At 45.9% G+C, this 27,254-nt stretch overlaps 1 protein-coding gene across 3 annotated transcripts in view; it reads right to left on the reverse strand.

Annotated features, from left to right (window-relative positions):
• Positions 1 to 234: 234 nt before the first annotated feature.
• The window catches only part of LOC147604914 (CwfJ-like family protein), a 100,050-nt gene continuing 73,030 nt past the window's right edge, over positions 235 to 27,254 (reverse strand). For all 3 annotated transcript variants that reach the window (XM_086794133.1, XM_086794134.1, XM_086794135.1), the window contains exons 10-11: positions 1,055 to 1,267; positions 235 to 800 (exon numbers count right to left, since the gene is read on the reverse strand). In XM_086794133.1, the coding sequence (XP_086650259.1) occupies positions 471 to 800; positions 1,055 to 1,267 (543 nt within the window). In that variant the 3' untranslated portion in view covers positions 235 to 470. The remainder of the gene's footprint in view (positions 801 to 1,054; positions 1,268 to 27,254) is intronic.

A 27,254-nucleotide genomic window follows, 5' to 3' on the forward strand; every position in this document is an offset into this window, starting at 1 on the left:
AAAAAAAATAAATAAATAAATAAAATCAAGATATATTTGTTATACATGAATCGTAAAACAAGGTAAGTATGTGATATAATTTTGTCAAATCGTAAATAAAGTTCAAACCAACAGATATGGTTTTAGAATATTGCACCATGTTGAATTAATTCAGAAGTCAAGTAGCTGCGATGAAATTTGTAGACGAAGGCATGACCTATTGGCAAAGACAACTAGACACAGCCGCATCTTTAATGTACAAAACTCATGCGTTGTTATACTAGAGATTCCGTAATCCAGAAACAAAATTGATGGGCCTTGGATCTAAGGCCCTTAAGAAACGTATTTAAGGGGGCAGAAATACTTACAGGATGCAAAAAGTGTATGAAAAAATCTCCCTCATCATTTTATTAGAGACAATGGGCGCTTCTCCCAGTAAAAGTTGGTTTGAGCTTGGACCAAATGCGCTCTCACTTTTTAGGGAATTCATATCAATCCAGCATTTTCGTCCAATCAAATGGATCCCAAGCCTTCTGAAAGTCAGCGGCTGCCTTCTTCTGCTGCTCATGAGACTGCTGCTTGCGCCTCCTGTGCATGTCTTCTTCTGGCAATTTTAACATGCCAATCACAACATTGCGCCCGAAATCACTTTTAAAGTCCTTCTCGTTGTCAATCACGTGGACATACCCTGCACGCAAGCCAAACTCCACATGAAAGTAAGGGAAATTTTTGGGAATACATGCTCGTAAACCCCTTTCACTTGTGTCGATCAGCTTTTTTGCATTGTGTTGACTCCATTCATCTTCTGCTTCATCAATTGCCTGTTCCCAAAACCACTTGTCAGAATACTCTCTCAATTGATACAAAGATACCAAGCATAAACTACTCTGGTTTTTCATAAATTATACAACTCTGTGCACATGATCAGCCCATCTTACAAATAGGTTCAAAGGTCGAGACTGATGCTAACAACTTCTTTATCCAAATTGATCAAGCCTTGAAAGTCCATTAAGAGCCCAAGAAAAAAGACATGCTTTGCAGAAGTCATGCATAAATTTCTCCTACAATAACACACCTTCTTAAAATATAGAGGAGCCTGCTTTGCTACGTTAGGGGGTAAAGGGATGCATTCCACCAAACAATGACGACGCTGTTTTGCCAAATGAGTTGATGTCTCCATGAAAAGGACATCCTTGTCTTGATTCACAAACATCCGTAGCAGGCATTTCTTGTAATTTCGGAGCTCTTCCCACACGTTCTCATCCACATTTCGAGAAGATCCTTCATGCTGTAAATGGCATAATGCATGTTTAGTACAAAATAGTTTGACATATGGATATGTGCTAAAGAGAATTCACTAAATCTAGAGCACTAGTTGCTTGACAGTAAAACATAAACTTCCGTATGCACTCCTGTAAAAGAATAAAACATGATTGCTGCACACAATACAGAGCAAAGCAGTGGCCCTAGGGTGCCACTCTGGAAAGTGAGGATCCAGAGTGGTAATAGTAGCCACTCTTTTTTTTTTCCCCGGAAAAGAAGCTTCTATTAAGTATGAAAGAATTTTACAAGGGAGATTTCAGACCAAGCAAGGGGGAAATCTCAACCAATCGGGTTGCTACAAAGTCCCCATAAGAGAGGGAGTGAAAAAAACGTGATGATCCCATTCTCTCATGAATTGGCCACGTGTTCTCTCTGTAGCCCTCGAAGATCCCTGAATCTTGGCCCAAGTGGCCATGAGCATGTGGATAATATCACACCAGATCCTGCAAATGCACTGTGTATCATAAACCAAAGTGCCCTCCATGGCCTCAATGCATCTAGCCTTCCAGATGTGCTAGGTTGTGATGCTAGTAGTGATCTCCCATGCAGTTTCCAATCTCTCTGGTGGTACGTAGCCTGACTCTTGCATGTCCTAAAGACAGCACTGCAGACCCACTCCTTGAGTAACTCGCATGATCATATCTCTATCGTTCTCTCCAAACCTGATTTGTAGCTCGACTGTGTCGCCCAAACAATAGCACCAAAATAAATGTAGGCATCCCTCCTCATCCTTCCAAAAAGGTGTGCTGCTACAATCCAGATCCTCTATGCCTCCCTGCACTCCCATAAGCAATGGTAGACCGTCTTTGAAGCTCCACATCATCTCGGACAAGCTGGGCTAGCACCAATGATTGATCTCCATTGGTTGGTGGCAAGGTAGAGAAAGCCAAATTGTCATGTGCAGAGAGTGTATCTACCATGTGTAGCACGCACACAAGACTAGCTTCGAGGCTTGGTAGATTGGAGCTAGGCAAGCAGATTGGCGAACTGGGCTAGGGATGGACTGACGGGTGGGCACCCATGTGTGGATGCCCGGTGACCGGCCAAGAGCCTATAAAAGGGTGGCCAGGGTCAGTCAGTCAGTCAAAGTCTCACGAGGCTATGCGAGAGGTCTGCGGATCTAATGCAGACGTGCACCTGTTGCATGCAGCCGAGGCCAACAGCAATCTCGAGGCCAGCAACAATCTCAAGGCCTGCGAGGGCAGCTCCATGGTGGTATGTGACATCATGGGGTAGACTGGTCGGTACCTCTAGCTAGTTAGCTCAGCTCATGGCTCGGTGGGGACAGCCACATCTTGTGGGCTTTGCCCACGGCTGTCATGGTTGGGTGGTGAGTCAGGCCTACACCCCCTTCACAGTTAATGGCTTTGTTTTGCAAGTTTTCTCTACAAGGAGACCCTTTGGGGATTGACACAAATAAAAGAGATCTTTGCTTCCCTGTACGAGTGCCACAACCTCCGCCAAAAAAGCTCCCTGAATGTCAAGGATGATCCCATAAGCCTCCCAATGTGGCCTAGAAGTAGCCAAAAGGTCAAAACATGGCTGGCATGTATTTTGAGACTATGCTTATACATGAGAAATACATGACTTATGGGCGCTTTTTGGCAAGGGTAATGCAAAAAGCTGATTGAGGTGTTATGCCTAGCCTCGGGAGTGAAGATCAACTGACACAAGTCATGTGGCTTTTGGGCGGGTCCCTACCCCACTCCGGCTTGGTGTCCAATTTAGGGATTTCAGTGGAGCCCATGTGGCTCCCCATGCAGTATTTTGAGTGTCCAGTGGGCATAGACATCTCCCCACAACAGTAGATTGCCCCCCTTCTTATGCGTATCTGTGGGAAGATTTTGTATTGGAGCTCCACGTGGCTCTCTTTGGCTGGGTGAGTGCTAAGTTCTCTTGGCCACCATGTGGTACATCACTTCTCGTTGGGCATCCTCGCGTTCTTGCATAGGCCAGGTCCAACAACTTATCAAGAACTTCCTTTGGTCAGGCAACGATGGCAAGGCCACCTGTGTCAAAGGCGCATGGAGAGTCATCATTCAGCCCCACCACAAAGGAATTTTCAGCAAACACAATGTATCTGCTATCCAAAATCCTTTGTGTGGAAGGATTATAGAGACGGTACCCTTTACTGCCACTAGTGTAACCTACAAATATGCACTTAGTAGCTTTGTCATCAAGCTTACCTAGCAATTGATGAGGTAGGCCTCATATGCCGTTACGGTTTTCAATGCTTTGGTAGGGCATCTATTGAAAACATGTGTAGCACACATGATTGCCTCCATCCAGAATTTGTGAGGCCAACCTTTGCCTTTGACCATGCATCTAGGCATTTCCATCAATGACCTATCATGCATTGATGCTTTAAGCCCTTTTCTGCCAAAAAAGCTTTGAAAGCAAGACATGTATTCCCCCCCCCCCCCCCCTTCGATCTGTACAGAGGGATTGCACTTTGCAACCTATTTGATTTTTAGCCAGTTCCACATAATGCTGAAAACATGCAAATACATCAGATTTTGCCTTCAGGGGATATACCCAAACAAATCTGGAGTAGTCATCAATAAAGGTTACAAAGTATACATGCTTCCCAATCAATCGTGTCCGCGTAGGACCACTCACATCGCTGTGCACAAGCTATAATTTTCGGACAGTCCTTGTTGATCCATCTTTTGGAAATGCATTTCTATGCATTTTACCCAATATGCACCCTTCACATACATATTTTGGTGGCAACTTTACACAAGGCATGTCTTGCACCATTTGATGCTTTTGCAATAGCATCAAACTACCATAATTCACATGCCCAAACCTGGCATGCCACAATTCTGCCTCTTGCATGGCAGGTGTTGGAGTGGAAACCGCATGAGCATCATGCTCTCTCCTGTCAAACCTCTCAAGCTGGTACAACCCATGGTACAATGTGCCGGATGTGACTGATGCATAACCACTTTCACAGTCCCTAACCGTGCACCTATTGTCTTCAAAGTTCACTCCATATCCTCTTTTAGCAGAAGAGGAGACTGACATTAGCTTCTTATTAATCCCAGAACCACTATTGGCCCAGGAGGGGAGTTGCAGCTACACACACAGGTACACAGTACACAGATCACAGAGATGGTGATAAATGGAGATGCAAAGATGTGTATTGTATTGAAATGTGTGTGGAGCCGAGAAGTCAATCCCCATATAATATCAAAGTACAACAATAATAAAAAGGTCTCCCTTCATACCATGTGTGCTAGGGAAAAACCCCAAGGGAAAAAAGTGCCCGTGGTTATGCCCAATTCACATGTGGCCCACCTATTGCTCCAAAGCCTAGCGGGGTGTGTCGTGACAGATTCCACCACGTATCCAAAAGTTACAAATATAGAGAGAGGGAGAGAGAGAAGGGTTTAGGGAACTTTGCACAGTACATACACACTGAGCAGGGAATAGGCCCCGCCCGCTTTCAGGAATTTATTCAAGAACAATCCACAGGCTCACAAGCCAGGATCAATACATTAGTGAATACAAAAGCAAACAAATATGTCGATTGAAACCCAAGTCGAAGTCGATGTCGAGGCACGAGATTTCTGATGCCGAGCACACCACGAGAATGACCCACAAGAATCTCTCACCAGGCTAGTACTAGATCCAATATCCAAATCCAAGTTCAAATCCAAATCCACGTCCAAATCTAGATCCAAGTCTAAAACTCGTAAACAAGGTACACAAGGCACAAGTGTGGATGATGAAGCTTACGGAGACTAGCTGAAAGATTGTCGCCCAAAACAACAAGTGACGCTGATGGCGGCACTGTCAAGTGGCGGTGGTGGTGGCGGTGTTGTCGGGTAGCACACAAGCTCTCTGAAGGCAACACAGGCGGCAATGCGCGACCACAGAAGGCAACGGCAATAGCTAGGTAAGACGGCATCGTCAAGTGGTTCAAGCAACAGTGCTGGTAGATGGCAAATCAGGTGTAGCACTTCAACCGGTGGCAAATCGCAGCCAGGTGCAGATGATGTTTGGCGGCGGCGAACAGCTGGCAGAAATGGTAGCTGGGTGGTGGTTCAAGTGGCTCAGCCAAACAAGGAGGTAGCACCGGCAATAGTAGCAGTAGCAGTAGCAGCACTCGACGACTGTTTAAGCAACGTAGCCAAGTAGGGTGCAAAGGCGGCATTGGGCAACACCTGGTGGCGCCGGCCGTGGTTGAGGTGGTGCAGCCTAGTGGTAAACAACGCATGGGCATTAGCAGCCAGCAAAACTGCAACAGGCAACCGACACCACACGGTAGGCAGCAAAATTTCCAGGTGACCGTACAGTTCCGTACGGCTATACAGATCCGTATAGTCGTACGGACTGATGATGATGTGGCACAGTAGTCGATAGCGGCGTTCTGAATCAACGGCAGCATTGATAAACTCCACAATTTGATTGATGATCAAGAGGAGAGATTCATGTTTCTTTTATAGTTGAGAAAATCTTGCTTTTTGCCAAAAGCTAGCCAAGCTTTTACTTTTCTCTTTTTCACTTTGCTTTTTCTCTTTTACTTTTCAATAATAAAATATTACTCAAATATGGCCAATTTTTCCCAAAGTTCTTGAGCTTTGCTTTTATGGCTTCAAGGCCTTGCTTTTTGGCCTTAGAGATGCGTTTTGAAAAAGCACTTTTTTTCTTTTTGGTCCAGCTCAGTCTCCTCTTGCCAGTGATGTCCCTAGCTCGCTATCAACTCAGTTTGACTTTTTGCTTTTCTCTGCTTTTTGACCAAAACTGGTGCTTTTCTATGTGCAAACTTCATGGTCCCTGTTCCCATGCCTTTATCTACATGTCCAATGTTCAGGCACGGGTTCCATCATGTGAATAGAGCTAGGAGGGCCAAATAGTTACATTCCCTCCCTCTTATATTGCAGTTGTCCTCAATTGGAGAATGCAAGTGATCCAAGTACATCCATATGTGTCGTGTATATCCTTATGTTCCAAGTACTACCCCTGTCTGGTGAGCATGTGCATCTGGTCTTTTCCCATATCTTTGGCGTTATCTGCTCATCTGACAACATCTCTATGCCTTATCTTTGATCAATGGCTTTGTTCTTGATGGTTCTTCTTCATGACCTGTGACATGCATTAGATAAAAGAAATGCATACTTACCACATGTAAAAACTAGACAAAAGCTAGTCAACAAACAAGTATGCATCATTCACGTCTACTGGGTGTTCTAGGTACTGGCCAGGTAGTCTGCTATCTGGTCATTATGACCGCCTAAATTTTCATCAATAGTCATCTGGGCTATCTGGTCGCATTGACCACCCAACTATGATATCCAATAAAATCACTTGGGCTATTTGGTTGCATTGACCGCCCGATTGTTCATCAATAGTCATTTGGGCTATCTGGTTGCAATGACCACCCAACTATGAAATCCAAGATATCTGGCATCGTTGCCACCCAAATACAAATCTTGCTCCTTGGGTTATCTAGCATCGTTGCCACCCAAACTAGAGCATGTCCAAGTAACCATTACATAAACAAGACAATGATCAATTCCATTCCAATATATATATATATACAATGAAGAGAGTTAGAGGTATAATCCCTCCCTCTTGAATCTTCCTTGTTCGCAAGATGTCTATGCTTGTACTTCAAATACGTATGGGCCAACCAATTCGTCATAAGCGCGAAGTATCTGTGGATAGTTGTTGAAGTACTGCTTTGGTATCCATTTTGCGTCCAATGGCGAATAATTCTTGAATTTCAAGAGGAACTTTCTGACCACTATCTTTCCTCTTTTTCTCACAAAATGAAATACAATTTGTTTTGGTTGCAAAATCTTTGCTCTCCCACCTCAAGTGGATCCTCGAAAACAAGCTCCTCTAGGAGGAGGTCTTGTATATGGTTCATAGTAACATGAAACATTTCGTCCGTTTCGTCGTTTCGAAGGTTTTGTTTCGTTGTTTTGGACGAAACGCTAGGAAAAAGTTTCAATGCTTCAAAGGATTCTTTTTGCAAGTCCACCAAAATCCCACGGCTTTCTTAGTCAAGTCATGCAATGGACTAGCATCCACTGCAAACCTTTTGATGAACTTCCTAGCATGATATCAATCTGATGATCTTACAGTCCCTCTGGCCTCACTCGTATCCTTCTTCTCTTGAGGATCGGTTCTCGATGGGGATCGGTCTTTAAACTTCTCCTTTTGAGGTGGATCCCGGCTAACATTCTTTGTCTTGCCCTCCATCCAAGGCATGTACAAAGCCTCAGCCTTTGTCTTGAGCTTCCTCCAAAGTTTTTGGACCAGCCATATATACAGTGCTTGCATAAGCTTGGGTTGTAGCCCATTCACAAACTTACAAGTTTCTATGGAGTATAGGAAGTAAACTTTAGTGAAACAGCTGAAAAGTTGTTAAGATAGCTTGCCACATTCTCTCCGACTTTCTATTTTACCTCATCCCATTCATAGAGAGAGGGAGAAAGAGAAGAGTTTAGGGAACTTTGCACAATACACACACTAAGAGGGGAACAAGCCCCACCCCCTTTCAGGAATTTATTTAGGAACAATCCACGGGCTCACAAGCCAGGATCAATACATCAGTGAATACAAAAGCAAACAAATATGACGATGTAGAAACCCAAGTCGATGTCGAGGCACAAGATTTCTGATGCCGAGCACACCACGAGGATGACCCAGAAGAATCTCTCACCGTGCTAGTACCAGATCCAATAATCCAAATCCTGATCCAGATCCAAGTCCCAAACTCGTAAACAAGGGACAGGTGTGGATGATGAAGCTTACGGAGAGATTGTCGCCCAAAACAACAAGTGGCGGTACTGACGGCACTGTCAAGTGGCGGTGGGAGTGATGTCAGGTAGCACACAGGCTCTCTCAAGGCAACACACGTAGCAGTGGGCAACCACGACAGGCAGCGGCAACGGCCAGGTAGAAACGGTGCTATCAGGTGGTTCACGCAACAATGCTCGTAGATGACAGATTAGGCGCAGCACTTCAGCCGGGAGCGGCCAGGTGACAGATGGCAACAAGGCGCAGATGGATTTGGCGGTGGCAAACACCTGGCACAGGTGGCGGCTAGATGGTGGTTTAGGTGGCTCAGCCAAATAGGGGGGTAGCACCAGCACTAGTAGCGGCACCAACACTCAGGGGTTGTTTAAGCAACGTAGTCAAGCATGGTGTAGAGGCAGCATTGGGCAGCAGATGGTGGCACCGGCTGTGATTCAGGTGGTCCAGGCTGGTGGTAAATTGCACACAGCAGCAGCACAGCCAGCACTGCAGCACATAGGCGTTAACAGCTAGCAGATCAGGCGTCGCCAGCAGAACTACAGCACGCAACCGATGGCACACGACAGGCAGTAAAATTTTCAAGTGACCGTACAGTGGGCAGCATTGATAAACTCCACAATTTGATTGATGATCAAGAGGAGAGGTTCATGCTTCTTTTATAGTTGAGGAAATCCTGCTTTTTGCCAAAAGCTAGCTAAGCTTTTGCTTTTCTCCTTTTCACGTTAGTTTTCCTCTTTTAATTTTTAATAATAAAATATTACTCAAATATGGCCAATTTTTCCCAAAGTTCTTGTGCTTTACTTTTCTAGCTTGATGTCCCTAGCTCGCGGTCAACTCGATTTGACTTTTTGCTTTTCTCTGCTTTTTCACCAAAACTGGTGCTTTTCCATGTGCAAACTTCATGTTTCCATGCCTTCATCTACCTGCCCAGTGTCTACGCACGGGTTCTATCATGTGAATAGAGCTAGGAGGGCCAAATAGTTACACCAAGTGTGGATTCCACCAAGATTCTCAGTGTCACCGCCTTTTCGATCATAGGAGCAAAAAAACGTTTTTCATACCTCACTGAAGGTACGAAACATTTCGAAACGTTTTTTGAAACGAGTTTTTTATCTGTAGTTCTTTTTGCTAAAAATTTTGGGGATTTTGAACATGTAGAAAACGTGCGGGCTGAAAATTGTGGGTCTTTTTTTGCTTTCGCTACTCACGACTGAAACCGATCCCGTCAAGTGGGAAAGACTCCGTTGGACACCCACACGCTTAATAGCACAACTTTAAAATCACAAATTTGAAATGGACAACTTAATACAACTTGAAATTGAAATGAAATGAAATGGAAAGATGGACACCAGCACTGGGGCCGGAACGGGCCGACCCCCCCCTCAATATATGATATATTTATTGGGAGTATTTAATAAATACAATGCTCCATGGGTTCCAAGAACCAGATAATGTCCATGTACATATGAAAGCAGTACCAAACAAGTAGGCTCGAGGTCGAAACTTGATGTAGAAGCTCGAAGCAGTACGACCACTAGTGTGGTCCAATCTCTACGGTCCTGTGCTTTCACTGGACTCCGCGGAGAGCGCCTCACTGGTGTTCCGAGACCACGCACAAACAGGCGCTCTCGTACTAACGCCTGGCTCTCCCGATCTCAGCACCTTTGGACCGAGGTTCGCCAATATAGCTTGGACAACCCGGCACCGAACGGGTGTTGGCCGAGCGGGATGAATCCCTTATCAGATTTAAACATAAAATACTTTATTGAAATCTGAAATTCACTTACTTGTAGATGGTTGATAGGAAAACCAATACTCGTGGAATGATGAAGCCACCCAGGAGATGCTAAGTCCCTTTGATGAAGACTCAATCGCCTCGTGGTGAACCACCAAGGCAAGTACCACCGCAAGAAAACCACAGCCGCCTACTGTGAGAGAAGAAGTACAGCTTACTGGTGGTGGACAATGTCCTGGATGGAAGACGCCACCTGTGGGTGATGCACACGCAGCCTGACGATGTTGGACACACAGCCGCCTGGGGGAGCAATTCAGTAGTAGCCTCGGTGTGCAGTTTAGTAACGCCTAGCTGCAGTAGCCTGAAAAGGAGATGGCCTGGAGGAGCAGAAGAGTTGAGGCGTGGCCTTCAGATGGTGGCAGCCGACTCTGTGTAGGAATGTCATGTGATGGGCGCCTGGCTGGGGGAGGAGAAGCAGCCGCCAGCAGTGAAGGTGTAGTCGCCTGTATGGGAGGTGAGCAGCCGCCTGTAGTACAGTTACAGCCAGCCGCCTGGGAGAGAGAGCAGCGTGGAGTAAACAGCCGCCTGCCACAATACTCAGCCACCTGTAGAGAGGCAGGCGCAGCCAGCAGCAGAGGGTACTGCAGCAGTCGCCTTCATGCGCCAGAGGGAGAGATGGTCGCCGGTTGGTGAATCAACGCCAGATAGAAGCGATGATGATTTTCGCTTGAAGGAGGGAGGTTTTTTTTAATAGAATTAGAGTGAAGTCTTCTCTAGTAGATTCCACGCATGCATGTGGGGGGCTAGTGTGGGTAGGTGACCATGCCCACCCCCACACTCACTTAAAGTGGGGCTCCCCACCTTGGCCCCTAAGTGGGTGCCCAAAGGGGGTGCCCACTTTTAAATAAATGTGAACACCTAACCTTATAAAATAAGAGGTTAGAGATAAAATAATAAAAACAACATGTGCAACATACTTACCACCTGTTCACATGCACCAAAACTCGTCAGAATACAGAGTAGACTTCACGACTCACTGGCAGGCGTCCCCGCTCAGTAAGTAACACGTCAAGCAGGCAAACACACAAATACATGTCATGCGAAAACAGTTTCAAACATGCAAAATATGTGTGCATGTGCAATTAGTAACATGGACATATCTCCCGTTCATGGAACAACTACAAAATATCTGTCGGCACAAAACTGGCACGACATAAAAACATAAAAACCTGGTCTTCCTATGGAGTGACAGTCCCATAGGTAAGACTCAGTTCCAGGCACGAGTTTCCCTATGGTGTGACAGTCCCATAGGCAAAACACGGCACGAATACTAGCTCTTCCATGGCGTGACAATCCCATGGGTCGAACACAGTCCAGGTCATACACGGGTGGCATTGGTCTGGCTCCCGTCCATACGACACCATCCTGCTAACACACGGGTGGCACCAGTCTGGCTCCCGTCCATGTCAGCAAAATACTGGCCTCTTCACACGAGACACCGGCCTGGCCTCAAGTGAACGAGACGCAAAAACTGGAGATGGACCAAATGGTCGGCCAATTGGTGACATCCCCCCGGGCTTCTAAAGAGTTGACCTCAACTGAAAAGCCTCAAGATATGCCTGCAACAATTGTGGATTATCTGCAAAATAATCCTCATTTACCCACTTGGCATCAATAGGCAAATAATTCTTAAACTTCAGAAGGTATCTCCTGGAAAGCTTTCCTGCAGGTAGCTTTCTCTCCTTGTGAAAAACAATCTGTTCTGGCTGGAGGATCTCCTCAAGCTCTTCAATTTCTAGCGGATCTTCTGTGACAGGCTCATCAGGATCTGGCCCCACATATTTCCGAAATAGACTCACATGAAAAGCATTGTGAATCTTCCAATGAGTAGGTAAAGCAAGCCTGTAGGACACTTCATTGATCTTGTGAATCACCTTGAAGGGTCCATAATAGCGAGGAGAAAGCTTAGGATATGATCCTTCTCGTCCTGGCCTCTTCCGAAGCCTAGCCTTCTCAAATTTTAGCAATACCCAATCACCTTCTTTGACTTCCATGTCCCTTCTATGCTTGTCAGCAGCCTTTTTATGCTTATTCTGAGATCTTGCTATGGCTGTCCGCACCTGACCAAAGGCAACATCTAAGTCACGAACATATTCATCAGTTGCAAATATCTCATCCTTTGTTCGAAGGATAGGTGGCAAGACCACTCTGCCATAAATAATCTCAAACGGAGCCTTTCCTGTGGAAGCATGGATCGTATTGTTGTAGGCAAACTCAACAAGTGGAAGATACTTCTCCCATGCACTCTTTTGATCTGCCACATAACATTTCAATAAATCCAACACGGTTGAATTTGCAGCTTCACTTTGGCCATCCGTTTGGGGATGATAAGCTGATGAAAACTCAAGCTTAGTACCCATATTATCAAACAAAGCCCTCCAAAATAGGCTTGTAGTCCTGTGATCTCTATCCCCAACAATGGATTTAGGCATACCATGATGCTTGAAAATATTAGCAAGAAAAAGCTTTACCATATGATCAGCTTTGATGGTTTTCTTGACGGGCAAGAAGTGAGCTTGCTTACTAAACCTGTCGACAATAGTCCAAATAGCATCATTCCCATGCTGGGATCTAGGCAAGTCCATGATAAAATCCATCGTGATACTTTCCCAAGGTTGCGAGGGAATAGGCAATGGTTGAAGCAAACCTGGAGGCTTTTGCCTGTCAAATTTCACCTTTTGGCAAGTAATACATGCACGCACATAAGCCTCAATGTCTTTACGCATGCTTAGCCAAAAGAAATACCTCTGAATCATGCGAGTAGTAGGCATAATACCTCTATGACCAGCATATGGTGGAGCGTGACATTCGTCCATAACCTTTGGACGCAAATCCTTCACCACACATAGGCAATTATCCTTCATAAGATAACCCTCGTTGATAACATAAGAGGCATGTGAATGACCAGCCATCAAATCAGTCCATATATGGCAAAAATCAACATCCAAATGATACAAATCTCTCATAGCAAATAGATCTCCATGAGAGGCCACTGAGATTGCAGCAACATAAGGCCTCCTAGATAGTGCATCGGCCACCACATTTTTCTTTCCTAGAGTATGCACAATCTGAAAATGAAACATGGAAAGAAAGTTTGCCATTCTCATCTGCTTCTCTGAAAGCTTGGTTTGAGATAGAAAGTATCTCAAGCTTTGATGATCTGTCTTGACTACAAATTCAGCCCCAAGAAGGTAATGTTTCCAAATCTTTAAGGCGTGAATTACAGCCAAGAGCTCTTTCTCATAGATATCCATATGAAGCTCAGCATCATGCAAACGACGGCTCTCGTATGCAACTGCATGCCCTTCTTGATTTAGGACAGCTCCTATGCAATCACCACAAGCATCACATTCAACCACGAATGACTTGTGCAAGTCAGGAACAATCAATACTGGACCACATATGATCGCATGCTTGAGCTGCAAGAAAGCATCCTGTTCCTTTGAAGTCCATTTAAAAGCAGTTTTCTTCTTCGTGAGATCATGTAGAGGAGTGGCAATCATGGCGAAATGCCTTATGAAACGCCTGTAATACGAACATAATCCCAGAAAACTATGTACTTGATGTACGTTTTGCAATTCGGGCCAATTCCGAATAGTCTCGATCTTTGCAGGATCCATTGTAACTCCATCCTTGGATACAATATGTCCCAGATAATGAATCTCTGAAAGGAAAAACTCACTTTTCTTGGCATTGACGAAAAGTTTATGCTTCCGCAACTCTTCGAATACTGTGACCAAATGAGTTCTGTGTTCCTGCTCATTCTTGGAGAAAACCAAGATATCATCAAAGAAGACTCCTGTAAACTTGCGATGGGGTCGGAATATCCTATCCATCATACGATTAAAAGTAGCAGGAGCATTGGTGAGACCAAAAGGCATTACCAAGAATTCATATAATCCGAAGGCTGTCCTGAATGCAGTCTTATGGACATCTTGTGGTACCACGCGTATCTGGTGATAACCACTCTTCAAATCAAGTCTGCTAAAGCAAGCTGAACCATCAAGCTTATCCAAGATATCATCAATACGTGGAATAGGAAATCTGTTCTTGATGGTAAGCTTGTTCAAAGCTCATAGTCCACACACATACGGAATGATCCGTCCTTCTTTTGAACAAGAAGCACAGGAGAGCAGTAAGGTGAGGAACTGGGCTGAACCAAACCTTTCTCTAAAAGCTCGTTTACCTGCTTCATGATTTCTTCTTGTTGTGCGGCACTCACTCGGTATGCGGGTTTGTTAGGTGGAGAACTAACTGGCACAAGATCTATGCGGTGATCTTCGGGCCTTTGGGGAGGTAATTCACCTGGCAACGAGTCAGCAAAACAGTCGTTGAATGCATTAAGAAAATTCAGCCTATCATTAGACATAGCATCCACATTTTGATGATTTGGCACAAGACTATCACGCACAAAAACCAAGTACGCTGAAAGGCTCTTTTTCATTGCTTTATTAATTTGGATGTGTGATACAACTGGGATGGAATCCCCTTCTTTGCCAGCATCAATAAAGTGCATGCGGCCTTTATGCATAAAAGAAATCATATTAGACTTGTAGTCTTTGCGGGGCTCAAGCCTATGGTGCCACGGCTTGCCCAACAATACATCACATCCGTTCAGTGGAGCAACTAAGAAATGCTCATTATCAAGGTAGCCCTGGATATGGATGCACAACTTCCCTATCAAAGGGGTAACCTGCACCTCTTTACCAATAAATGCAGCTTCGGCTTCAATCTGAGGTCCCATGTTTTCAACCTCAATACCCAATGCAGCTGCCATTTGCATAGAGATAAAGTTGTCAGTTGCACAGTCATCAAACATGAAGAGTGCGGGCTGATCCTTGATTTGCCCCCAAGCCTTGCAAACCATACGCTCTTTTGCATCATGACCTGTATTACCTTGCACATCAGGAACTGCATGAACATTTGCTTTGGTGTGCTTGTCCTTGTGCTTTGGTTTGCGATCTGGGCATTGTCGGAACATGTGGTCTTTGCTACCACAAGAAAAGCATTTTCATCCTTAGCATATTGCTCTCTTTGCTCCGGAGTTAAGCCGAATTTGTTCTTTCTTGGGCCCTGTTCTTTAGATGTGTTATTTTCAGCTTTACCACCCTTGTAGGACTCCCGGAAGTTCTTTTTAGGTGGCTGTCCACCCTTTTGCTGATTTGGGACAGCCTTGTCCTTCCCCTTTGAACCTCCTTGATCCTGCTTGATCTTGAGCACCAATTGCTCCGTAGCAAGGGCAGAAGCTGTGAGTTGTTGCAACGTATGTTTCGGGTGCAATTCAATACCCGATTTATATGCTGGTTGTAGTCCAGAACGAAACTTCCTCTTTCTTTCATCCTCAGTGATTTGCATGAAGGGAGTCACTTCCAGCAACACTTTCCAGAATTTGTTAACATACTGTTGCACACTCTCATTATCTTTTTGCTCCAACCTGTCCCACTTTTGAGTGAGAGTTTGCTCTGCATTGGGTGGCAAGAACTGAGCATAAAATCTATCCTTGAATTCCTTCCAAGTAGAGATGGGATCCTTGGTGATCTTTTCAGTGATCCACCAATGGGCAGCAGTCCCTTTTAAAAACATGCTAGCATGGCGCACCTTTGACTTTTCTGTGAAATCCTCATCGCTAAAAGCAATGTCGAACTGTGCCACAAATGCTAACACCTTAGAAGCATCATGTTCACCATGAAAGACATCAAATTTGACAGATTTATCACCTGCTTTGAATTCCTTGAGCTTCCTGGCATGAGGCTCATGGTCTTCTCTTTTTCTTTTCCCCTTATCCAACGGGGCAGCCCTGTCTGCATGGGCTCCATGGGCCGTCATAGAAGCTTCATGGGGCACGGTGGCATGTGCTCCACGAACTCGAAACTCAGATGCATGTGACTTACCTGCATATGGCATGGTTTCTCCATGAGACAACTCAGAAGGCAAAATTTTTCTGGAAGTAGACCTGTCACCATGAGATACATGTCTTGCATGCATGTGACTTTCATGCCCTCCATGAGCACTGGCATACATATATCTGTCAGGCTTAGTGCCTTGGGGAGAAGATGCATGTCGAGAGGTGACAGTCACCTCTTCCATTTGCATAAAAGATTTCAGCCTCTGGGATGCGGGATCTCCATGCTTCAAACGAGGTGGATTTCTGAATTTCAGCTCTCCGTCAAGTGGGAAAGACTCCGTTGGACACCCACACGCTTAATAGCACAACTTTAAAATCACAAATTTGAAATGGACAACTTAATACAACTTGAAATTGAAATGAAATGAAATGGAAAGATGGACACCAGCACTGGGGCCGGAACGGGCCGACCCCCCCCTCAATATATGATATATTTATTGGGAGTATTTAATAAATACAATGCTCCATGGGTTCCAAGAACCAGATAATGTCCATGTACATATGAAAGCAGTACCAAACAAGTAGGCTCGAGGTCGAAACTTGATGTAGAAGCTCGAAGCAGTACGACCACTAGTGTGGTCCAATCTCTACGGTCCTGTGCTTTCACTGGACTCCGCGGAGAGCGCCTCACTGGTGTTCCGAGACCACGCACAAACAGGCGCTCTCGTACTAACGCCTGGCTCTCCCGATCTCAGCACCTTTGGACCGAGGTTCGCCAATATAGCTTGGACAACCCGGCACCGAACGGGTGTTGGCCGAGCGGGATGAATCCCTTATCAGATTTAAACATAAAATACTTTATTGAAATCTGAAATTCACTTACTTGTAGATGGTTGATAGGAAAACCAATACTCGTGGAATGATGAAGCCACCCAGGAGATGCTAAGTCCCTTTGATGAAGACTCAATCGCCTCGTGGTGAACCACCAAGGCAAGTACCACCGCAAGAAAACCACAGCCGCCTACTGTGAGAGAAGAAGTACAGCTTACTGTGGTGGACAATGTCCTGGATGGAAGACGCCACCTGTGGGTGATGCACACGCAGCCTGACGATGTTGGACACACAGCCGCCTGGGGGAGCAATTCAGTAGTAGCCTCGGTGTGCAGTTTAGTAACGCCTAGCTGCAGTGCACAGCCGCCTGGCTGTAGCCTGAAAAGGAGATGGCCTGGAGGAGCAGTAGAGTTGAGGCGTGGCCTTCAGATGGTGGCAGCCGACTCTGTGTAGGAATGTCATGTGATGGGCGCCTGGCTGGGGGAGGAGAAGCAGCCGCCAGCAGTGAAGGTGTAGTCGCCTGTATGGGAGGTGAGCAGCCTGATGGGAGAGAATTAGGGTTAAGAGTTATGTGGGAGACATACACAGAGAAACACAAGGGAGAGAGAGAGAGAGTTGTGGGGATAAGTCAACTCACCAAGTGAGTGTGTGACTCCCCTATCACACATGTATATTGCACTAGTACACATAGTGCACTTAGTACATTAAAAGTACTAAGTGTACTATGTACTATAACTTATGGGCTTGTACACACTATAAGGGTGGGCATAACGCCTTTACCCCAACAACCTCCCACTTAAAGGCAAAGTGCCCTTAAGTAAAGGAAAAGAAAAAATCAGCATGTACATGATAATATACAAGGCCATATCAAGGCTGAAAATGGTCTCATCCAATGCCCATCAAGTGTCTGCAATGAGCAAACCGCTCCGGAGGCAAACTCTTCGTCAACAGATCAGCCGGGTTGTCATCCGTATGAATCTTAACAAGCTGAATTTGCTTGTTCTCTATCACCTCTCTGATGAAGTGATACTTCACATCCACATGCTTTGTCTTTGCATGAAAGACAGGGTTCTTTGCCAACTGGATGGCACTCTGACTGTCACAATGCAACAATGGAATATCCCCTGTATAGCCCAAATCAACCACTAACCGAGATAGCCATAATGCCTCCTTGCAAGCCTCTGTGGCTGCAATATACTCGGCCTCTGTAGTAGATAAGGCTGTGCACTTCTGCATCCTGGATATCCATGACACAGCACCTCCTGTGAATTTAAATACATAACCGGTAGTAGACTTCCGGTTATCTGGATGACCGGCATAATCCGAATCCGTGTAACCATGCACTAATGCATCCTGTTTGCCAAAGCAAATGCACAAATCCTGTGCGCCCTTCAGGTATCTCATGACACCTTTCACTGCTTCCCAATGCTTCTTGCCAGGGTTGGTCATGTATCTAGAAACCACTCCCACTGCAAATGCAATATCCGGCCTAGTAGCAACCATGGCATACATGAGACTGCCACAAGTTGAAGCATACGGAATCTTGGCCATATCAGCCCTGTCTCTATCTGACTGTGGGCTGTCCATAGCACTGAGTTTCACATATGGAGGCAAAGGAGTACTAGTCTTCTTCCCCCCGTCCATATTGAACCTCTGCAAGACTTTGCCAATGTATTCCTTCTGAGACAAATACAACACATGCTGATTTCTGTCCCGAAGTATCCGCATACCCAAGATGTGATTTGCATCACCCAAATCCTTCATATCAAAGGTTTCATGCAGCCTCTTCTTCAAGGCATCCATCTCTTTACGAGATTTCCCGGCAATCAACATATCATCAACATACAAAATGAGAATCAATAGACTGCCATCCAAAGCTTTCTTGGTGTACAAGCAGTGATCTATGTCACTTCTCCTGAATTTCTGTGATTTCATGAATGTATCAAATTTATGATACCATTCTCTTGGTGCCTGTTTGAGCCCATAAAGACTCTTTTTCAGCTTGCATACAAGCTTCTCCTTTCCACTCACTGCATAACCCTCTGGCTGCTGCATATATATCTCCTCATGGAGATCACCGTGAAGAAAAGCAGTCTTCACATCCATCTGAATCAAGTCCAGATCATCATGCGCAACCAAAGCTAACACAGCTCTAAGTGTGGTCATTTTGACCACTGGAGAGAAGATCTCCTCAAAGTCCACACCATATTCCTGCTTGAAGCCCTTAGCCACTAACCTGGCTTTGTATCTTGGCTTTGCATCTGGTGCAACTTTGAGCCTGTATACCCATTTGCATGGCAAAACCTTCTTGCCTGCAGGCAAATGCACCAACTTCCATGTTCCATTTTTATGCAGAGAATCCATCTCTGACTTCATGGCACGCTCCCATAGAGCTTTGTCTGCCCTCTGTAAAGCCTCTTTGTAACATGAGGGCTCCCCACAGTCAGTGAGCATCAAGTAGTCAACCCCTGGAACAAACCTGTCAGGGGCTCTGGAGGGTCTTGTGGACCTCCGTACCCAATGACCATCATTTGCAGGTTGCTGTCCAGCCTGCATATCACCCATTGGTGGCTCCTGTTTCATGCCATAAGGCTGAAAAATCATGCCCGGTATATCCTCTAACTGTGGTATATCCATAGGGATATCTTCTGCCATGTCTTGCTGTCCATTTGGACCATTTTCAGCACCATTTAAGGGCTGGTTTTGCTGCTGTAATGGCTGATTTACAGCCCTTTGTTGTTGTCCATGATGTCCATCATCATCAAAGATGACTCTGCCAGGCTCCTGTTGCCTTGCAGGCTCCTTATACATGCATGTTTCATCAAAAATGACATCATTGCTGCGTATAATCTTTCTATTAACGGGATCCCAAAGTCTATACCCCATTTCACCTCTGTCACCATATCCTAGGAATATGCATTTGTGAGACTTAGGATCAAGTTTGGTGTGCATTTCCCTGCGTATGTGCACGTACGCAACGCAACCAAACACTCTCAAGTGCTTGTATGACGGAGGCTTCCCTGTCCATACTTCCTCTGGCACTTTCCCACCAAGCCTCGTGTTAGGTGACCTGTTTATAAGGTGAACGGCTGTCATAACAGCTTCAGCCCAAAAACCATGAGGTAATGCAGCATGTGACAACATAGAACGGACCTTCTCCTGTATGGTCCTGTTCATCCTCTCTGCTGTCCCGTTTTGTGGAGGATCATAAGGAGTAGAGAGCTCCCTCTTGATGCCTTTAGCATCACAAAAGTCCTGAAACTGTTTGGACATATACTCTCCACCATTGTCGGAACGCAAAGCCTTCAGTGTTTTGCCAGTTTGATTCTCAACAAGAGCAACAAACTTCTCAAACACTGAGAATGTATCACTCTTCAAACGAAGAGGATAAACCCACACCTTGCGTGTGGCATCATCTATAAAAGACACAAAATATTTTGCCCCTCCCAAAGAAAGCTGAGGCATCTCACATACATCTGTATGCAGAAGCTCTAACTGAGCATCTTTCTGTCCAAGAGCTTTCTTGTGGGGGCACTGTAGTTGCCTACCATATATACAATGCTCACAAAACTGAAAACTTGAAAACTTTAGAGAAGGCAAGTAACCCAAACGAGACAATTGCTCCATTCCCTTGACACTCATGTGTCCCAACCGGCTATGCCACACAGAAATTTCCGGCAGCTCGGTTGCATTTACATTAGCATGGTGACAAACACCTGCATGCATGAAATAAAGAGTGTCCACCTTAGAGCCTCTGGCAACAACCAGTGAGCCCTTACTAATTTTCCACTTTCCACTACCAAATGTGGTAACATAATCAGCATCATCAAGCTGTCCAGTAGAAAGCAGATTCTTCTTGATCTCAGGCACATGCCTGACATCATGGAGCATAAGCTGTGAGCCATCTGAAAACACAAGCCTCACATCACCTCTGCCAAGAATCTTGCATGCATGGTTATCACCCAAATAAACCACTCCTTCATTGCCAGCAGTATACCTGACAAACAAGTCTCTGCAACCTGTGACATGAAAGGAGGCACCTGAATCAATGATCCATGAGTGCATACCATGACCACCTGTAAGAAGTGAATGGGCATCAAGTGAAGAAGTAAATAGGACCTCATCCTCACTGCCACCTGCATGTGACACATTGATTTCTTCAATCTTGACTCCACTTTTGCCCTTTGGCTTTACATCTTTGGCTTCATCTTTCTCTTTGTCTTTGCCTTTTCCCTTTTCTTTTTTATCATTTTTCCATTTGTAGCATTGCTTTTTAATGTGTCCCTTCTTGCCACAGTAATGGCATTCCAAATCCTTTTTGGAGCGAGACTTGCTCCTTCCCCTTTCTTGGCTTTTCCCCCTTTGCTGGGATCTCCCACGTGCATTCATTGCATTGGACTTTCCAACAGAGTTGTTCTTCCTGTTCATCTCTTCTTGAAGAAGAGCACCCTCAACATCTGCATATGACAGCATAGCATGCGAATTGCTAGTGGCTGTCCTGAATGTATCCCAACTCTCTGGCAAAGTGCATAACAGAAAAGTGGCTTTGAACTCATCGTCCATTGCCAACTTTTGATTGATGACCTGGCTGGCAATACCATTAAACTCATTTAGATGGGATGTCATAGAAGCCCCTTCCTTCATCTGAAGGCCTATGAGTTTCTTCAACCAATACACTTTGCTTGAGGCACTTTGTTGGGCATACAAGTCCTGCAATCTCTGCCACATTCCCCAAGCTGTCTTCTCTTCACGAATGCTGAAAAGTAATGAGTCTGACACAGACAACATGATAGTAGATCTTGCCAGCTCATCCATATCTTCCCACTCTTCAGCAGTAAGAGAAGCGGGCATCACACCCCTTTCTTTGATAGGCTTGTGCTGCTTTTTCTGGAGCAACACATTGTAGCACTGGGTTTGCCAAATATCATAATTATGCGAGCCTTCAAGCTTCTTGATGTGAAGCAATGAAGAGCTCTCACCTGTGGTTGCCATAGCAATATGCAACCTGTCAATGCCTGACTCCCTGCAAAAAATGTGCAAACACTGCACCAAAAGCACACAAAGTGCTCACAGTTGTTCTCCCAAGCTTTATCTCCCACTGCGGAAGCAAGAATGCAACTTTTCTCCCACTTTATGTGATGAAAACACCAAAATCTGGTTGCTGCAGATTTTGGACAGCACCTTAAATGTGCTCTTTTGCCCTTCCAAAGTACTGTACAGCAGTACCAAGTGCTCACCAATGATGTACCAAACCTGTACCGGCAAGTACAGCAGCTGAATTTGAACCTTTTGGTCACTCAAAACAGTGTACAGCCATGCCAAAACATGCACAAAGCTGTGCCAAATCTGTACCAGCAGGTACAATAGCAATAAATGCTCTCCTGGCTGTCCAAACGAGTAAAAATCAGACTTTTACAGTCCCGAACACTGCATACAACAGTCCCGAACAGAAATTGGGCAAAAGCCCCTTGACTGCAAGCTGATTTTTGAGGATTCAAGGCATAAATGTCTTGCCTGCTGCTTTGCCAAGCTCAACAAGCATACAAACTTGAAAAGCCCCTTGATTTGAGATCAATTTCTGATCATACATGGTACATTGACGCACATGTAAGGCATCAGCACATTATCCACAGCATCAAATGCGATCGCCTGCATGCAAATCAACCAAATCGGCACAAAAGCCCCTTGATTTGCACTGCAATTTACTGCAATTTGCTGCAATTTTGCCCAAATGTGCGATTTTTCACATCATTCAGCATGTATGAGTGCTTAATTGCACAATTACATCAAAAGCCCCAAATTTCGACATCCAATTTCCTGCAAATTGATCCTGATTTGACCAATTTCCTGCAAATTTATCCTGATTGTGACCAATGTCACCCAATTTTGCCAATTTTGCTCAAAATTGAGCAATTCGACACCTGTACCTGCTCAATTGTTGATTGTACTTGCTCAATTGCAAATCCCAAAAAAAAATTGAAGCAAAATACCTTGTAATTTTCTGATTTTTCTCTGATTTGCAGGCGGGTTGATGAATTTGGTGCTGATGCTTGATGCTTGATGCTGATGTTCATGCAGACCTTTGTAGTCGGGCATTGGATGACAGGCGAATGACAGTTCAAGGGATTGTGGGTTCGTGTCCCACCAGGCGTGCCAGGAGCTTGTTGCTGAATCAAATATAGCTGGCTATTGCTCAATAGATGCCCAAGGTGTGAGCACAAGAGTTGCTGTGCATCGGGCTCAAGAGAGGCGCCTGTACACAGGTGTGTTGCGGGAAATGGCAGCCAGAAAGGACACCTAAGCAGTGTCGTGTGTAGCCGCAGTATAAGCGGATGAATGACGGGCACTAAGTGTGCTATCGAGTCGGCAACGCACGGTTTCTCCCGCTCGACACCCGACTAGTACTCCTGCTGCGCGTGAACCTGTGAAGCTCCGCTGCTCTTCCTACTCGCTCGCCAGCCTCCGTGTCCGCCTAAGTATGGACGTGTGCTGCCTCAGCCACGCTACGGGTCGCCTAGGGCTGCTGCCTTCGCCCCCTCCACTTGCTACACGCTTGTATTCGATGGACGTCTTCGCTTAGCGCCTTACGCTACGAATCTAGCGCTACTAGCTTGTCGACTACTCGGGTGACGCCTAGTTCGCTCCACGCTTCGACTTCTTGGCTTATCGCTCCACGCTTCGACTTCTTGGCGCCAGGTACACTGCTGCACAGGCTGGGTGCGGTGCGCGTTGGCAGGCAGCACCCCTTGCGTCAATGTTGACGAGGCTCCTTGCCCTTTGGTGCTTAGCGATAGCTCCCAGTAGACCCTCTGTACCGCGTGTGCATAGCGATAGCTCCTAGCAAGAGCAGACGAACAAGCAGAGGCACCCCCAGCTCTGATACCAGTTGATGGGAGAGAATTAGGGTTAAGAGTTATGTGGGAGACATACACAGAGAAACACAAGGGAGAGAGAGAGAGAGTTGTGGGGATAAGTCAACTCACCAAGTGAGTGTGTGACTCCCCTATCACACATGTATATTGCACTACTACACATAGTGCACTTAGTACATTAAAAGTACTAAGTGTACTATGTACTATAACTTATGGGCTTGTACACACTATAAGGGTGGGCATAACGCCTTTACCCCAACACAGCCGCCTGTAGTACAGTTACAGCCAGCCGCCTGGGAGAGAGAGCAGCGTGGAGTAAACAGCCGCCTGCCACAATACTCAGCCACCTGTAGAGAGGCAGGCGCAGCCAGCAGCAGAGGGTACTGCAGCAGTCGCCTTCATGCGCCAGAGGGAGAGATGGTCGCCGGTTGGTGAATCAACGCCAGATAGAAGCGATGATGATTTTCGCTTGAAGGAGGGAGGTTTTTTTTAATAGAATTAGAGTGAAGTCTTCTCTAGTAGATTCCACGCATGCATGTGGGGGGCTAGTGTGGGTAGGTGACCATGCCCACCCCCACACTCACTTAAAGTGGGGCTCCCCACCTTGGCCCCTAAGTGGGTGCCCAAAGGGGGTGCCCACTTTTAAATAAATGTGAACACCTAACCTTATAAAATAAGAGGTTAGAGATAAAATAATAAAAACAACATGTGCAACATACTTACCACCTGTTCACATGCACCAAAACTCGTCAGAATACAGAGCAGACTTCACGACTCACTGGCAGGCGTCCCCGCTCAGTAAGTAACACGTCAAGCAGGCAAACACACAAATACATGTCATGCGAAAACAGTTTCAAACATGCAAAATATGTGTGCATGTGTAAATAGTAACATGGACATATCTCCCGTTCATGGAACAAGTACAAAATATCTGTCGGCACAAAACTGGCACGACATAAAAACATAAAAACCTGGTCTTCCTATGGAGTGACAGTCCCATAGGTAAGACTCAGTTCCAGGCACGAGTTTCCCTATGGTGTGACAGTCCCATAGGCAAAACACGGCACGAATACTGGCTCTTCCATGGCGTGACAATCCCATGGGTCGAACACAGTCCAGGTCATACACGGGTGGCACTAGTCTGGCTCCCGTCCATACGACACCATCCTGCTAACACACGGGTGGCACCAGTCTGGCTCCCGTCCATGTCAGCAAAATACTGGCCTCTTCACACGAGACACCGGCCTGGCCTCAAGTGAACGAGACGCAAAAACTGGAGATGGACCAAATGGTCGGCCAATTGGTGACAACGACTGTCGACCCCTATGCGCACACGCGTTTCCTGCACACACATCCTTCGAGAGGGGGGTTTCTACCTTGCAGGGCATTCCTTGTTGCTAAGCAGGTAATTATTTAAATGTTTTTTGGCCAATTTGTGAAGCTTTCCCTAGATTGGGGATTTTCAGCAGGAAGCTCTTTTTTTCTTTTACCAAAGATGGGTCGAACTCATGATGCTGTGTGGGCGCACGTCACTTCTCTTGGAACATATGGTAGGTCCGAGGCTGAAAAATGGAGATGCAATTTCTGTTTGTTAGTGGCTGGCGGGAGTGCAACTCGCATCAAAGCCCATTTGACTGGCTTGAAGGGGGAGGGGATTTCTGCTAGTCCCAAGGTGCCAAAGGCTGTGCATGACGGTCTACAAGCTTGGAAGAAAATGCACAGGTACAGGTGTCGAGGAAGAATAGAATTCTGAGGCGGTGACAAAGAGGGGCAAAATACAGGTGGTGTACATGGAGGTTCGAGCTCTATGCCAGTAGCGGCTCGTTCTAAATTGCCGATTGTGGGGTCACTCAAGAGAGGTAGTATCAAAGCTGGTATTCAAAAACAGGCTGTGAAAGAGGCAACTCGGGAGCTGACTAAGCTTTTCATACAGTGTGCCTTGTCTTTCAACATACTACGCACTCATCGTTGGAAGTGTGCCATGCGTGCAATCAGCCGAATTGGATACGAATGGGTGGGCCCACCTATGAGAGTATGCGCACAAAAGAGCTCCGTAGAGCGTGCACAAGTGCATCATGAAATTCAGCCATTGAGGAAGACATGGGAGAAGTATGGTTGTTCATTGCTTTGTGATGGGTGGTCCGATGTACGCAAGAGGATCGTGTACAACATCTTGGTGTCCTCTTGCAAGGGCACAATGTTCTTGCATGCCATTGATGCATCCCACATAGGTAGAATGGTGACAGGAGAGTTTATCTGGCGCCATTTGCGCGAGGCTGTGTTAGAAGTTGGGCCGAAAAATATTGTGTAGGTGGTGACTAACAATGGTTCAAACTGTGTTAGTATGGGCCGCATGCTTGAGGACGAGTTCCCACACATTGTTTGGACACCATGTGCCAGTCATAGTCTAGATCTTATGATGGAGGATATGGGCAAGCTTGGTTGGGTGCAAAACGAACATATTGAATACAACTCGCTTCATTGTCAAATTTGTCACAAAGAGGCCCAAGATACTTTCTATTTACAGGGCATAAGGTGATTTGGAGTTGTGTAAACCCTCGACCACTAGGTTTGCATATATGTTCATAGTGCTTGACAAAGTAGTAAGAGTCCGAAAAGGACTCTTACGGTTAGTGGTGGCCAAGGAGTGGTATGATTGGCAAGCTGACAATAAGTGTCCAAAGTCAGATAAGTTTACCAGCACTATCATGGGTGGTGAGTGGTGGGCAACATCAGAGGAGTTGGTGAGAGTTTTGCAACCTTTCTTCAGCATATTGCATACCACCGACCTGGAGGGCAGCACAATGGGACTCTTGTACGAGTACATAGACAAACTCACCGAGGCTCTAAATAAGGCAACTCATATTTTTGACAGAGTTAAGTATTGTCTTCACTCTTAACTCTTAAATTTCAGCTCTAAACTTCCAACATCTGGAATCTAAATTTGAATGTTTAACAACCTAGGAAGGCCAACCTTCGTGCTATTTGGAACGAACGTTGGGATTGGTTTCATAGACCAATCCACGCGGTGGCCCACATTCTCCATCCTTTGTGGAGACACGAAGACCAGGCAATCTATGAGGAGTCGGAGGATGGTTGGACCGAGTATGTGACAGCATGGGTGGGTGGAGATGTGGCTAAGCCGGCTATCTTGGAGCAACAACGGCTTGCCTTCTGCAACAAGACAGGAAAACATTTTGGGTCACCTACTACAGAATTGCATTCAGGGATGATGTAGCCCGTATCTTGGTGGGGAAAATATGGTATAAGCGCCCCGCAGCCATAGTCACACGGGACATGGGGGACGGACCTCTGGGTCGGGGGGACGCCGTCCCATAACATGCGGGAACGAAAACGGACAAGGGACGACCAGCGGATGTGTAAGCCCATGCTGTAACAAGGGGACAGCGATTCCGGGACGGCGGGACGGCGGTTCGTGTGGGACAGGACGAGACGGGACAGTCACCTGACCGTTGCGCAGTGTTGACCAGTCTGCCATTGCGCCCTGTAACCGTTGGGCGCCCTGTAGCCGTTGGGCACCTAGCCGTTGAGCAACCCTCCCCACTTGGCCCATGACTATAAGAAGAGTCCCCATTGACACATGCTATAGGAACTTCGACTTTCAAGTCTTCAAGTCTTCAAGACTCACCTCGAGCCTCCTTGGCACTTGCAACACTCCTCAAGGCTCAAGCAAGGCTCAAGCTCAAGCCTCAAGGCTCAAGGCTCCTAAACTTTCAAGGCTCAAGTGGGAAGCTCATTGGCTCAACACTCCTCAACTTTCAAGGCTCAAGACTCAAGTGGGCATTTGGAAACCCGGAAAGGCTCTAGCTCTCCTCAA

The sequence above is a fragment of the Cibotium barometz genome, chromosome 60 (assembly GCF_041138505.1).
Source record: "Cibotium barometz isolate CiBa-2024 chromosome 60, ASM4113850v1, whole genome shotgun sequence".
Classification (NCBI taxonomy): Eukaryota; Viridiplantae; Streptophyta; class Polypodiopsida; order Cyatheales; family Cibotiaceae; genus Cibotium; species Cibotium barometz.